Below are 15,942 nucleotides of genomic sequence, written 5' to 3' on the forward strand. Positions count from 1 at the left end.
GGAAGGACACTACATAATGATCAAGGGATTAATCCAAGAAGATATAACAATTATAGGTATATATGCACCCAACATAGGAGCACCACAATACATAAGGCAACTGCTAACAGCTATAAAAGAGGAAATCAACGGTAACACAATAATAGTGGGGGACTTTAACTCCTCACTTACACCAGTGGACAGATCATCCAAACAGAAAATTAATAAGGAAACACAAGCTTTAAATGACACAATAGATCAGATAGATTTAATTGATATTTATAGGACATTCCATCCAAAAACAGCAGATAACACGTTCTTCTCAAGTGCGCACAGAACATTCTCCAGGATAGATCACATCTTGGGTCACAAATCAAGGCTCAGTAAATTTAAGAAAACTGAAAACATATCAAGCATCTTTTCTGACCACAACGCTATGAGATTAGAAATCAATTACAGGGAAAAAAACGTAAAAAACACAAACACATGGAGGCTAAACAATACGTTACTAAATAACCAAGAGATCACTAAAGAGATCAAAGAGGAAATCAAAAAATACCTAGAGACAAATGACAATGAAAACACGATGATCCAAAAACAATGGGATGCAGAAAAAGCAGTGCTAAGAGGGAAGTTTATAGCTATACAAGTCTACCTCAAGAAACAAGAAAAATCTCAAATAAACAATCTAATGTTACACCTAAAGGAACTAGAGAAAGAAGAACAAACAAAACCCAAACTTAACAGAAGGAAAGAAATCATAAAGATCAGGGCAGAAATAAATGAGATAGAAACAAAGAAAACAATAGCAAAGATCAATAAAACTAAAAGTTGGCTCTTTTAGAAGTTAAACAAAATTGATAAACCATTAGCCAGATTCATCAAGAAAAAGAGGGAGGGGACTCAAATCAATCAAATTAGAAATGAAAAAGGAGAAGTTACAACAGACATCACAGAAATACAAAACATCCTAAGAGACTACTACAAGCAACTCTATGCCAGTAAAATGGACAACCTGGAAGAAATGGACGAATTCTTAGAAAGGTATAACCTTCCAAGACTGAACCAGGAAGAAATAGAAAATATGAACAGACCAATCACAAGTAATGAAATTGAAACTGTGATTTAAAATCGTCCAACAAACAAAAGTCCAGGACCAGATGGCTTCACAGGTGAATTCTATCAAACATTTAGAGAAGAGCTAACACCCATCCTTCTCAAACTCATCCAAAAAAATTGCAGAAGAAGGAACTCTCCCAAACTCATTCTATGAGGCCACTGTCACCCTGATACCAAAACCAGACAAAGATACTACAAAAAATAGAAAATTACAGACCAGTATCACTGATGAATATTGATGCAAATATCCTCAACAAAATACTAGCAAACAGAATCCAACAACACATTAAAAGGATAATACAGTATGATCAAGTGGGATTTATCCCAGAGATGCAAGGGTTCTTCAGTATACGCAGGTCAATCAATGTGATACACCATATTAACAAAATGAAGCATAAAAACCATATGATCATCTCAATAGATGCAGAAAAGCTTTTGACAAAATTCAACACTCACATATGTTAAAAACTCTTCTGAACGTGGGCATAGAGGGAACCTACGTCAACATAATAAAGGCCATATACGACAAACCCACAGCTAACATCATTCTCAATGGTGAAAAACTGAAAGCATTTCCTCTAAGATCAGGAACAAGACAAGGATGTCCACTCTCACCGCTATTATTCAACATAGTTTTGGACGTCCTAGCCACGGCAATCAGAGAAGAAAAAGAAATAAAAGGAATACAAATTGGAAAAGAAGTAAAACTGTCACTGTTTGCAGATGACATGATACTATACATAGAGAATCCTAAAGATGCCACCAGAAAACTACTAGAGCTAATCAATGAATTTGGTAAATTTGCAGGATACAAAATTAATTCACAGAATCTCTTGCATTCCTATACACTAAAGATGAAAAATCTGAAAGAGAAATTAGGGAAACACTCCCATTTACCATTACAACAAAAAGAATAAAATACCTAGGAATAAACCTACCTAGGGAGACAAAAGACAGTATGCAGAAAACTAGAAGACACTGATGAAAGAAATTAAAGATGCTACCAGCAGATGGAGACATATACCATGTTCTTTGATTGGAAGAATCAATATTGTGAAAATGACTATACTACCCATAACAATCTACAGATTCAATGCAATTCCTATCAAATTACCAATGGCATTTTTTACAGAACCAGAACAAAAAATCTTAAAATATGTATGGAGACACAAAAGACTCCGAATAGCCAAAGCAGTCTTGAGGGAAAAAAACGGAACTGGAGGAATCAGACTCTGTGACTTCAGACTATACTACAAAGCTACAGTAATCAAGACAATATGGTACTGGCACAGAAACAGAAATATAGATCGATGGAACAGGATAGAAAGCCCAGAGATAAACCTATGCACCTATGGTCAACTAATCTATGACAAAGGAGGCAGGATATTCAATGGAGAAAAGACAGTCTCTTCAATAAGTGGTGCTGGGAAAACTGGACAGCTACATGTAAAAGAATGAAATTAGAACACTCCCTAACACCATACACAATTATAAACTCAAAATGGATTAGAGACCTAAATGTAAGACAGTACAGTATAAAACTCTTAGAGGAAAACATAGGAAGAACACTCTTTGACATAAATCACAGCAAGATCTTTTTTGATCCACCTCCTAGAGTAATGGAAATAAAAACAAAAATAAACAAATGGGAACTAATGAAACTTAAAAGCTTTTGCACAGCAAAGGAAACCATAAACAAGACGAAAAGACAATTCTCAGAATGGGAGAAAATATTTGCAAACGAATCATCGGACAAAGGATTAATCTCCAAAATGTATAAACAGCTCATGCAGCTCAATATTAAAAAAAAAACAAACAACACAATCCAAAAATGGGCAGAAGACTTAAATAGACGTTTCTCCAGAGAAGACAAACAGATGGCCAAGAAGCACATGAAAAGCTGCTCAACATCACTAATTATTAGAGAAATGCAAATCAAAACTATAATGAGGTATCACCTCACACCAGGTAGAATGAGCATCATCAGAAAATCTACAAACAACAACTGCTGGAGAGGGTGTGGAGAAAAGGGAACCCTCTTGCACTATTGGTGGGAATGTAAATTGATACAGCCACTATGGAGAACAGTATGGAGCTTCCTTAAAGAACTAAAAATAGAATTACCATATGACCCAGCAATCTCACTACTGGGCATATACCCAGAGAAAACCATAATTCAAAAAGACACATGCACCCCAATGTTCATTGCAGCAGTATTTACAATAGCCCGGTCATGGAGGCAACCTAAATGCCCATCGACAGACGAATGGGAAAGAAGATGTGGTACATATATACAATGGAATATTACTCAGCCATAGAAAGGAACGAAATTGGGTCATTTGTAGAGACGTGGATGCATCTACAGACTGTCATAAGAGTGAAGTAAGTCAGAAAGGGAAAAACAAATATTGTATATTAATGCATATATGTGGAACCTAGAAAATGGTACAGATGAACCGGTTGGCAGAGCAGAAATTGAGACACAGAAGTAGAGAACAAACGTATGGACACCAAGGGGGGAAAGCGGCGGGGGGTTGGGGTTGTGGTGTGGTGAATTGGCAGGTTGGGAATGACATGTATACACTGATGTGTATAAAATGGATGACTAATAAGAAAATAAATAAATAAACATTTTAAAAATTAAAAAAATTAGAAAGATAAAAAGTATATTAGGAAAAATAAAAATATAATTGAAAGAACTACAACAAAGTATAACAGAACCACAACAGAAAAGAGAAAGAAAACAAAGAAAAAAAAAGGGGGGGGGGAGCAGAACAATAACAAAGGATAAATAATAAAATAAAATTAGAAAAATAAAAGATTTATTAGAAAAAATTATAATATAGATGAATCAACAACAATGGGGTAAAACAGAACCACAACCTAAAAGAAGAAAAAAGAAAAAAAAATACCATAAAAGGCCTTGGCTGTGGGGGGCGGAGCTTAGGCGAGGGCGGGGTTTAGGGTGGGCGTGGGGACTAGGTTCAGGACCCATGCAGCTGGAAAAGGCCTTGTGGGCGGGGCCTAGGCAGGGCGACATTCAAGAGTGGGGTGGGTCCTAGGCCTAGGACCTGGTGGCAGGGGAAAGGCAGCACGTTCTGAGGGGGCCCTTGGAGAGTGGAGCTCCAGAGTTTGGAGGTAAGCTGTGAGTGAGCTTTTGTGGGTGAGGTTTAGGCCCAGTGTGGCTGGAGCGGGTCTCAGAGGTGGTCTCTGAGTGTCGCCTGTAGAAGTAGGGCCCTGAGTGGGGGTGTAGGGACAGGGTTTAAGCTCTGCAATGCTGGAGGGAGCCTCTGAGGGCACAGTATTAGGCCCAGGATCCCAAGACGCTCTCTGGTGCCCAAGTCAGCAGGGAAAGTGCTGGCCATGCGCCCTTCTGTTCCTCCACTCTCCCGAGCGTCTCCCCCTTCGCTGCTGAAGCGTGGGTGGGTCCCACCATGTGTGGGAATTTCTACTCTCCACCCGCCGCCCCCTAGGGATGCCAGTCCTGTCGGTCTGGCCTTTACTTTTGCTCCCCCTTCCCTCCCTCCCACTCCCTCAGGACCCATGCGTTTGGAGGGGACCTTGGTTGGCAGAGGATCAGGCCCGGGATCTCAGCAGGCTCCCCAGGGCCCAAGTGCACAGGGGAAACGTTGGCTACGCTCGCTTCTGATCCTCTGACCTTCCAATGGTTCCCCCCCCCTTTCCCCCTCTGGGCGTGTGATCCCTTCCTCTCCCCCAGCCGCCCCTCAGGGGCACTGGTCCTGTCCTACCTCCACTTCTCCTCCCCCCTCACTCCCCACCCCACATCCTACCCTGTTGCTGGGGATTCCTCCCATCCCCTTAGGTGTCTGTGGTCCCCCACCGGTGCCTGGTAGGTGCCCTAGTTGTGTGGAGACACGAATTCCACGTCCTCCTAGTCCACCATCTTCGGTCGTTTATTTCTTTTAGCACTTTGAATATATTATCTCATTCTCTCCTGGGCTGTAAGGTCTCTGCTGAGACATCCACTGATAGCCTTATGGGGGTTTCCTTGTATGAGAGAGATTTTTTTCTCTTGCTTTTTTTTTTTTTTTTTTTTTGGCTGTGATGTGCAGCGTGCGAGATCTTAGTTTCCTGACCAGGGATAAAATCCATGCCCCCTGGAGTGGAAGTCTTAACCGCTGGACTGCCAGGGAAGTCCTCTCTTGCTTCTTTTAAAATTCTCTCTTTGCCTTTGTTTTTAGACAGTTTAAAAAAAAACTAATTAATTAAGTAATTAACTTTTGGCTGTGTTGGGTCTTCGATGCTGCACGCAGGCTTTCTCTAGTTGCAGCGAGTGGGGGCTACTCTTCATTGTGGTGTATGGGCTTCTCATTGCAGTGGCTTCTCATTGCAGAGCAGGGCTCTAGGAATGTGGGCTTCATTAGTTGTCGCACATGGGCTCAGTAGTTGTGGCTCGCAGGCTCTAGAGGGCAGGCTCAGTAGTTGCGGCACATGGGCTTAGTTGCTCTGCAGCATGTGGGATCTTCCCGGACCAGGGCTCACACCCATGTCCCCTGCATTGGCAGGTGGATTCTTAACCACTGCACCACCAGGGAAGTCCAAGACACTTTTATTACTATGTGTCTTAGAGAAAAACGTTTTGGATTGAGAGTTTGAGGTGACATATTTGCTTCATGAACTTTGATGGCCTAATCTCTCCCCATATTTTGGAATTTCTCAGCCATTATTTAGTGAAATAAGCTTTCTACTCCTTTCTCCCCTAGTATACATTATTTCTTTTGATGGTGTCCCATAACTTCTGTAGGCTTTCTACATTCCTTTTCATTCTTTATTCTTTTTGCTCTTCTGTTTGTAAAATTTCAATCAATCTGTCCTCTGGATCACCAATTCGCTCTTCTGCTTGTTCAAGTCTGCTCTTGAAGCTTTCTATTCAATTCTTTATTTCAGTCATTGTATTCTCCAGCTCCAGATTTTCTGTTTGGTTCTTTTTTTGTTTTCTATCTCTTTTTTGAGTTTCTCATTTTGTTCTTGTATTGTTTTCCTGATAGCATTAAAATTTTCATCTGTGTTCTCTTGTAGCTCTCTGAGTATTCATAGAAGAATTATTTTGAATTCTTTGTCAGGCAATTCCTGGATTTCCATTTCTTTGTGATCAGATACTGGAATTTTACTGTATTCCTTTGGTGGAGACATGTTTCCCCTGATTCTCCATGATCCCTGTAGTGTTGTATAGGTATCTGCACATTTGAAAAAGCAGTCACCTCCTCCAGACTTTACTGACTGATTTTGTTAAGGGAAGCCTTCTATCTGCTGATAGGGACCCTTACTGGTTATGCTGTGACCCTGGTCTAGTGATGCAGAGTGCCATGTGGAAAGGTGCATGGTGGCACTGGGTCCAATGGTATATGATGTCTCTTTGGCTCCAGGACATTGGGGTCCACAGTATTGACAACTGTGTGGTCCTTGGCAAGCACTGCAGGAATTCTGTGGCTTCAAGATCTTTTGGGCTCCTAAGTGGCACCTCCAAGACTGGTAGCAGGGCAGGCAGTGGTGGTGGTTGGAGCCAGTGGTGTGCACATACTCAGCTGCAGGGGCCAGCTGCAGGTGCCTATGTAGTGGCAGAGGGGGCCAGAGCAGGTAGCAAGGGCTGAGGCCAATTATAGGCTCACTGGCATTTGCCAGTACCATACTGTTTTGATTATTATAGCTTTATAGTATAGCTTAAAATCAGGAAGTGTGATGCCCCCTGCTTTGTTCTTCTTTCTCAGCACTTATTTGGACATTCAGGAACTTTTGTATTTCCATATAAGTTTTAGGAGTCTTTCGTTTGTTTGTTTTTACTTCTGTTAAAAAATGCCATTGGAATATTGATAGGAATTGCATTGAATCTATAGATGGCTTTTGGTAGTATTGACATTTTAACAATATTAATTCTTCTAATCCATGAACATTGGCTACCTTTTCATTTATCTGTGTTTTCTTCAATTTCTTTCATCAGTGTCTTGTAGTTTTCAGGGTAGAGCTCTTTCACCTCCTTGGTTAAATTTATTCCTAAGTATTTAATTGTTTTTGATGCTACTGTAAATGGGATCAACATCTTTTTTTCTTTTTCAGAAAATTTGTTGGTTGTGTATAGAAATGCTATTGCTTTTTGTATGTTAATTTTATATCCTGCAACTTTACCGAATTCATTGATTAGATCTAATGGTTTTTTAGTTGAGTCTAGGATTTTCTGTATGTATAATCATGTCATCTGCAAACAAAGACAGTCTTACTTTTTCCTTTCCAGTTCTGATACCCTTTTTTTCTTTTCATGACCTGATTGCTCTAACTAGGACTTCCAGTACTATGTTAAATGGAGTGGTGAGAGTGGGCACATTGTTTTGTTCCTGATCTTAGAGGGAAAACTTCTAAACTTTCACCATTGAGTATGATGTTAGCTGTGGGCTTGTCATATATGGCCTTTATTATGTTGAGATATGTTTCTTCTGACTAAGTTGCTAAGAGTTTTTATCATGAATGGGTGTGGGATTTTGCCAAGTGCTTTATCTGTATCTGTGGAGATGATCATATAATTATTTTCTTTCATTCTATTAATGTGATATATCACATTGATTTATTTATGTATGTTGAACCATCCTTGCATCCTAGGGATAAATCCCACTTGATCACAGTGAATGACCCTTTTAATGTGCTGCTGAATTCAGTTTGCTAGTACTTTATTGAGAATTTTCACATCTATATTCATCAGGGATATTGGTTTGTAGTTTTCTAATCATGTCTTTTTCTGGTTTTTGGTATCAGGGTAATGCTGGCCTTGTAAAATGAGTTTGGGAGTGTTCCTCCTCTTTTTTGTTTTTGTTTGTTTGTTTGTTTGCAACTTTAATATGATGCCTATTGCCTTTATTTTTTTAAATCTTGTCTCAGTTAATTTTTTTCTTCCAGTTTTATTGAGATATAATTGGTGTACAACATTGTATAAGTTTAAGGTGTATAGCAAAATGATTTGACTTATAGTCATCATGAAATGATTAACACAGTAAGTTTAGTGAACCTCCATCATCTCTTATAGATACAAAATTAAAGAAATAGAAAAAATATTTTTCCTGTGATGAGGACTCTTAGGATTTACTCTCTTAACAACTTTCATATATAATATACAGCAGTGTTAATTATATTTATCATGTCATGCATTACGTCCCTAGTACTTTATCTTATAACTGGAAGTTTGTACCTATTAACCACTTTTGTCCAATTTCCCCTCCCCCCACCTCCTGCCTCTTGTAATAACAAATCTGATCTCTTTTTCTAGGAATTTGTTTGTTTGTTTTTGAAGTATAATTGACCTACAACACTGGGTTAGTTCCTGTTACACAACATAGTGATTTGATATTTCTATACATTTCAAAATGATCACCACAATAAAGTCTGGTTGTGATTTGTCACTAAATAAAGATATTACATAGTTATTGACTATAGTCCCCACACTATACATTTAAAACCTGTGACTCATTTATTTTGAAACTGGAGGTTTGTACCCCTTAATCTCCTTCACCTATTTCTTTTCTCCCCTCACCCCCACCCCTCTAGCAACCACCTATTTGTTCTCTCTAGCTATAACTCTGTTTCTGTTTTGTTGTATTTGTTCATTTGTTGTTTAGACTCCACATATAAGTGAAATCATACAGTATTTCTCTTTCTCTTATTTGACTTAAAGTAGTACCCTGTAGGTCCATCCATGTTGTCACAAATGGCAAGATTTCATTCATTTTTAGGCTGAGTAATATTCCATTTTGTATATATACCACATCTTCTTTACCCATTCATCTATTGATGGGTACTTAGGTTGGCTCCATATCTTGGCTATTGTAAATAATGTTGCAATGAACATAGGGGTGCATGTATCTTTTCTAATTAATTTTTTTCATTTTCTTCATATAAATACCCAGGATTAGAATTGCTGGATCATATGATAGTTCTATTTTTAGTTTTTTGAGGAGTCTCCATACTGTTTTCCATAATGGCTGCACCCATTATGGAATGCATGCCGCCATTACACTCCCCCAACAGTGCACAAGGGTTCCCTTTTCTCCACATCCTTGTCAACACTTGTTTTTTTGTTGTCTTTTTGATAATAGTCATTCCGATTGGTGTGAGGTGATTTCTCATTGTGGTTTTGATTTGCTTTTCCCTGATGATTAGTGATTTTGAGCATCTTTTCTTGTTCCTGTTAGCCATCTGTGTGTTTTCCCTCTTCTTTGAGCTTTTGGAAGATTTTGAGAAGGATTGGTGTTAATCCTTTGAATGTTTGGTAAAACTCAGCAGTGAAGGCATCTTGTCCTGGGCTTTTCTTTGTTTGGAGATTTTCTATTACTAATTCAATTTCCATATTAGTAGTTGGTCTATTTAGATTTTTAATGTATTCTTGATTCACTCTTGATAACTTGTATGTTTCTTAGAATTCTTCTGTTTCTTCTAGGTTGTCCAGTTTGTTGGTGTATAGTTGTTCATTGCAGCTTCTTATGATTCTTTGAATTTTTGTTGTATCAGTCGTAAAGTCTCCTTTTCATTTGTAATTTTGTTGATTTGGGTCCCCTCTCTTTTTTCCCTAGGTTAGTCTAGTTAAGGGTTTGTCAATTTTAGTTTTTCAAAGACCCAACTCTTAGTTCTGCTCATCATTTCTGTTGTTTCTATATCTTCTATTTCATTTATTAATGCTTTAATCTTATTATTTCCTTTTTTCCTGCTATTTTTGGGCTCAGTTTATTCTTCTTTTTCTAGTTCTTTAAGGCATAGAATTAGGTAATTTATTTGGGATCTTTCTTGCTTCTTAATGCAGGCATTGATTGTTATGAACTTCCCTCTTAGCACTGCTTTTGCTGCATCCCATAAGTGCTGGTATGTTTAGTTTCCATTTTCGTTTGTCTCAAGAAACTTTTAAATTTCACCTTTAGCTTCTTTTATCCATTGGTTGTTTAGGAGAGTGTTGTTTAATTTCCATGTGTTCATTAATTTTCCAGTTTTTCTCTTGTTATTGATGTCTAGTTTCATACCATTGTGGTCAAAGAAGATACTTGGTATGATTTCAATCTCCTTGAATTTGCTAAGTCTTGTTTTGCAGCCTAACATGTGGTCTGTCCTATGAAATGTTCCACGTGCACTTCAGAAGAATGTGTATTCTGTTGTTGTTGGATAGACTGTTCTATATGTGCCTATTAGGTCCATTTGGTCTACAGTGTTGTTCAAGTCTGCTGTGTCCTTATTGATTATCAGGATGGTCTATTCATTGATGAGAGTGGGGTATTAAAGTATCCAACTATTATTGTAATACTGTTTATTTTTTATTTTTTTTAACTCTGTTAGTTTTTGCTTTATATGTATTTAGGTGCTCCAATTTTGGGCACATAAATACTTATAATTGTTATATCTTCTTGATGGATTGACCTCCTCTATCATTATGTAATGATCTTCTTTGCCTCTTTTTACCATTTTAAAATTAAAGTCTATTTTGTCTGATATAAGTGTAACTACCCTGTTTTTTGTTAAGAAGAAAAAACCTATTTAGCTATTCTGTCTTTTGATTGGAGAATTTAATCCATTTATGTTTAAAGTAATTACTGATAAGTAAGAACTTACTATTGACATTTTGTTGACTGTTTTCTGGTTGTTTTATAGATTAATTGCTCCTTGTTTCTTATCCTGCCCTCTATATTCGTGTTTTGATGTCTTTTGTATCAGTATGTTTTGACTTCTTTATCATGTTCCTTTGTGTAATTGCTACAGGTTTTTCCCCTTGTGGTTACCATGAGACTTACATAAAATAGCTTAAAATTATAACATCCTTTTTTAAGCTGATAGCAATTTAACTTCAATAGAATTTCTAAACTTTACACTTTTTCTTCTCCTCCCCTTCACATTCTAGATTACTGCTGTTAAATTTACATATTTTTCTATTGTGTAACTAATAATAGATTATTATAGTTATGGTTATTTTTAATACATTCAGTTTTTTAACTTTTAAACTTGAGTTGTAAGTGAATTATGCACCATCATTACCAAATTACAGAATCTAACTTTGTACATTTACCATTAGCAGTGAGTTTTACACTACCTTTTAATGATGTTACGTAGTGTGCTTTACTTCTACTCACAGAACTCCCTTTAGCATATCTTGTAAGGTAGGTCTAGTGGTAATAAACTCTCTCACTTTTGTTTGTTCAAGAAAGTCTTTATCCCCCCTTCATTTCTGAAGGACAGCTTCACTGGGTATAGTATTTTTGGTTGACAGTTTTTGCTTTCAATATTTTGAATGCGTTGTCCCATTCTCTCCTGGACTGAAATGTTTCTGTTGAGAAATCTGCCTTTAGCCTTATGTGGGTCCCCCTGTATGTAATTTCTCTCTTTTCTCTGCTGTTTTAAAAATTCCTTAACAAGTTAATTATAATGTGTCTTGGTGTGGCCCTATTCAGGTTCAACCTGTCTTTGGACCTCAGGGATCTGGATGTCCATGTATCCCCCTAGGTTTGAGAAATTTTCAGCCATTTTGCTTTAAATATACTTTCTATCATTTTCTCTTTCTCTTCTCCTTCTGGAATTCCCATAATGTGAATTTATTTTTTCATTGCATCCCATAAGTCTCTAGACTTTCTTCACTGTCTCATTCTTTTTTCTTCCCTGACTGGATAATTTCTAATGTCCTATCTTCCAGGTCACTGATTCTCTCTTCTGCATGGTTGAGTCTGCTTTTGAAACTCTCTAATGAATTCTTCATTCCTGTTATTGTAGTGTTCTACTCTAGGATTTCTGTGTGATTGTTTGTTTTGGTTGTTTTTATTGCTTTGTTGAACTTCTTGTTTTGTGTGTGCATTGTTTTCCTAATATCTTTTAGCTGTTTGCCTGTGTTTTCTTGTAGTTTATTCAATTTTAAGAGTATTCTGAATTCTTTGTCTGACAGTTTATAGCTCTCTCTTTAAATCAGTTATTAGAACTTTATTAGTTTCCTTTGGTGGTGTCATATTTACTTAGTTTTTCATGATCCTTGATTCCTTATGGACGTGTCTGCACACTTGAGTACTTGGATTTTCTCTTCCAGGCTTATCAGGTTTGCTTTGGAAGAGACAGATCTTCCCCAGTCAACTCAGTTTAGGTTTCTGGGCATGTCTGCTGGTAGTGTCCTTGGGCAGATGGAACCTGCTATTATGGTCTGTTTCTCTGAGAGACAACTGTTTGAATTCTGAAGATGGAGATGAGGTGGGTGCCACTGGCTGAGAACAGTTGGGTAGAAGTACTGGCTAGGTTCCCTACCCAAATGAGGCTGTCAGATGGGCTCTATGGTTGCTTGAATTCTCTGGTCAGGCTTACTAGATGGTCAGGACTGGGTACTACATTCAGTAGTAGACAGAGCTCTGAATTAGCTTCTCTGCCCTGGCAGGGCAACAGGATGGGACCCAGGTCTGTGTGGCTTGTTGTCTGGGGACCTGAATCTGGTGAGAGGGTGCACTGAATTCTCTGGTCAGGTGAGGCCACTGGTTTTGCTCTGCTGATGGGGAAATCTACAAGATGTGCCTCTATTCAAGTGCTACTGTAAGCAGGGCTGTTGAATGGGCTATGCAGTTTCCTGTCTGCTCAGATTCCCTGGTCATGCAGGTTTGAGACTGTATTCAGCAATGAGCAGGGCTACGAATTAGTTTCCCTGCCCAGGCACAGTGGGAGAAGTAGCTCTAAAGTTGGCAAAGCTCTTTATTGTCTTAGCTCAAGCTGACCTGCTCTGCCTGCCCCTCTCTTGGCTTGAGCACCACTTGCAAGTGTTTTCGCCAGCCCCTCTGGTCACATGGGGCCAGGAGGGTAAGAGGTCTTTAACATGGGGTTTTATATTAATGTGAGTTGTGTTTAATGCATCACATTCCTTAGTTTGAGTAAAATATCCTAATATAGCAAATACACAGTCACCTAGAATCTCACTTTCTATAGGTATTTGATTAGGAGTACCCAATGATGATATTTTACAAATCTCTCTTGCCACATCATGTCATGAACTACTATTGTCCTTTTTACCACTGGAAATAGAGTCATTAGTGCCGTTAATAAGATTAGAGAACCAATTGCAGAAAATCCAGAATCAGTTACAAAAACTCATCCTTAAATTCTGTTCCTCTAGAACCACTTCTGGTATCAAAGTCTATATCAGTCAGGGTTCAACTAGAGAAGCAGAATCAGAAGTAGATATATATTAAGACATTTATTTCAAATAATTGGCTTACATGATTGAGGGGGCTGGCTAGGCAAGTCTGAAATCCACAGGACAGGCCATCATGAAGGGCAGGTTGGAACTCTCGGGCATGGGGTGAAGCTGCTGTCCACAAGTGGAATTTATTTGGGGAAGCAGGGTGTGTAGCATAGTGCCTGGAAGGTGCTCAAAAAATAACACCAGTAATTGTTACATAAAAGAGGGTAGAGTAGAGGGACAAAAACAGGCTTTTAGAGTCATGGAGTTGATCTTTTTACCAGTCTACCTTCATTATATCTGGTATTGATATATTCCTTTTTAAGTAGGGAAAAGAATGTCTAATGTATAAACCTCCCAACCCCTGTCCTTACTGGGGGGTCAAGGAAAGCTTGGGTAATAACTAGGATTATTTTCAATTAGATCTTTGGCACTGTACCTTGCTGGGTTCTTTGACAGCTCAGTAATGTTTAGAATGGTGGAACCTCACAAAATCAAGGACTCAATTCTTGACCACAAATTTCAGGCACTGATAATAAAGCCCCAGGGATATAGGAGGTAGCTAAGGATCGACTCTTTTCCTCCTTTCTCATCTCCCTAAGACAACAGTATGATGATTGGGACAGGCTTGAGTCCCAATGAGAAAAATCTATCAGATCCTTAGAGGGATGGTAAGGTCCTTGCTTGAATATCTTCACTTCCATTCAGCCTTCCACCCTAGTGATAATCCCATTTCTTTGGGCATTATCTCTATCAATTGACTGTACTCCTTATGTAATCCACAATTTTCTAAGTCTTCTCTAAATCTTCTGCTAGGGACATAAGCTCCTGGATTGTCCCTAACTCAACTCTCCACATTTTTTGCAGTTGACAGCGAGTGTTCACCTGATAGACCCTTCACTTGGCTGTAATATGCCCTCCACATATATCTTGGTCTGTAAAGCTTTCTAGACATCACTACTGCATGGGACTGACTAGGGAATTAACCAAGGTCATTCTTATTGGCCATGTGACCTTGAACAAGTTACTTAGCTTTTCTGAACTTCTGAGATGGACATAAAAATTGTACCTAATTCATATATTTGTTACAGGATTAAATGAGTTAATGTAAAGCACTTGGTGCCTGACTTGTTTTAGGTGCTTAGAGATAGTGTGATTATGCTGTTGCTACTACTGCTGACTACTTCAGCTTTAAAACTTGCACTTGCTTGTTTCTTCATTGACGTCAAGCCTTTGCCTACAGAGCCCTTTCTCTTTGTCCCATCACCTTTCTTTCTCAGGAGCCCCAATCCTTTGGCTGCCTGAATGTATGTTGAAGAATGGAAAATTCCTGTGGTTTTGTTGTGCTGTGCCTCCCATATTGGGGTGGGGGCCTGAAGGGATAGGGGTGCCAACCTGTTCATAACCAAAAGGCCAATAAAAGTGTCTTCCCAAATGAAATATTGAACTTCATTAAATCTAAGACATCATCAACTGTGAGCCACACCCTTATTTTATGTAATACTAAGAAAGAAATAAGCAACCTTTAGAATTTTAATTTTATACTTATTTAAAAGTTATTTTGATGCAGGTCTGTGAAAGGGCATAAGAGGCTTCCTGGTCCCTAGAGAGACCCCTCCACCAGGAGGACCTACGCAGCTCATGGACCTTTCCAGATATAGATGCAGCCTCTGGGGGGAGCTGGTCCTTGTGGCATGGGCCCATGTTCAGCAGTCGGGAAAGCATGTCCATGACAGGTGACTGCTGATCAGGGGGTCTCAATTAAGTGACACAGGGAGCTACACTGTATGGGTAGAAGCCAGCAATGGGACCCAGAGAGCAACTGGCTGGCCTGAGATTCGAGAGTTGGAAATCCCAGGCATCTCAGTCAACATCAGCTCCGTGGGCAGAGAACATGGATTCCGTGGCTGCTGTCTGCCACACCAGTGCCACTAACGTCAAGTGGTATGTGAATTACACACAGGTGTTCAGCTATGACCACATGACAGTCTCCCCAGACAGCAAGACACTCATCATCCAAAGGGTCAGCAGCTACAACTCACCACTTCGGTGTGGGATAGAAATCCTCCCACAGATTATTGAGAGAAGTGAAGTAATCTTTCCGACATTGACCTATGGTCCCTCCAGTGTGCTGATCAGGAGTAAGCCCCGTAACTTCAATGGCATCCTGCCTGCTGAGATGGGCTTCCAGGTGGAGATGGAGTGTATCTCCTATTCCAGACCAGAATTCAAGTACCAGTGGATCCACAACGGCTTCCTCCTGAACTTCTCAGAGAAAAAATTACCCTCCTGAATCTGATCTGGGACCAGATGGGCAGATACAGATATCAGGAAGTCCAGCTCCAGGTGCCCTGGCACAGGACTGTTTTTAGTAAAGGTTTCACCATCTCAGGATCCTTGTTGGTATTTCTCATCATGGTGACAGCAGTGGGTGGTGTCCTCTTCTGTGCATTCCTCATTCATACCCTGATCAGACATTACTCTACCAGGGCAAATTGGGCTACATGATCATCCACCTCAGACATAGAAGACAAGACCAGATGGGCAAGGAGGGTTCCAACTCCTCCACTTCCTTATCCGACACCATGGGACCATCAGATATGCCCCATCTCAACATTGCCAGGGACAGAGAAATGGAACAACCTATACATGCCCAATAA

The 15,942-nt window shown here is 39.3% G+C and overlaps 1 protein-coding gene across 1 annotated transcript; it reads left to right on the forward strand.

Annotated features, from left to right (window-relative positions):
* The first annotated feature begins 6,467 nt into the window (after positions 1–6,467).
* Positions 6,468–15,942, forward strand: CEACAM18 (CEA cell adhesion molecule 18). Its single transcript, XM_068527113.1, is given in 6 exon segments — positions 6,468–6,696; positions 14,890–15,018; positions 15,021–15,166; positions 15,168–15,555; positions 15,558–15,638; positions 15,641–15,942. Coding segments are annotated over 6 exon segments (1,275 nt in total).

Source organism: Eschrichtius robustus, chromosome 19 (assembly GCF_028021215.1).
Source record: "Eschrichtius robustus isolate mEscRob2 chromosome 19, mEscRob2.pri, whole genome shotgun sequence".
NCBI classification, from domain to species: domain Eukaryota; kingdom Metazoa; phylum Chordata; class Mammalia; order Artiodactyla; family Eschrichtiidae; genus Eschrichtius; species Eschrichtius robustus.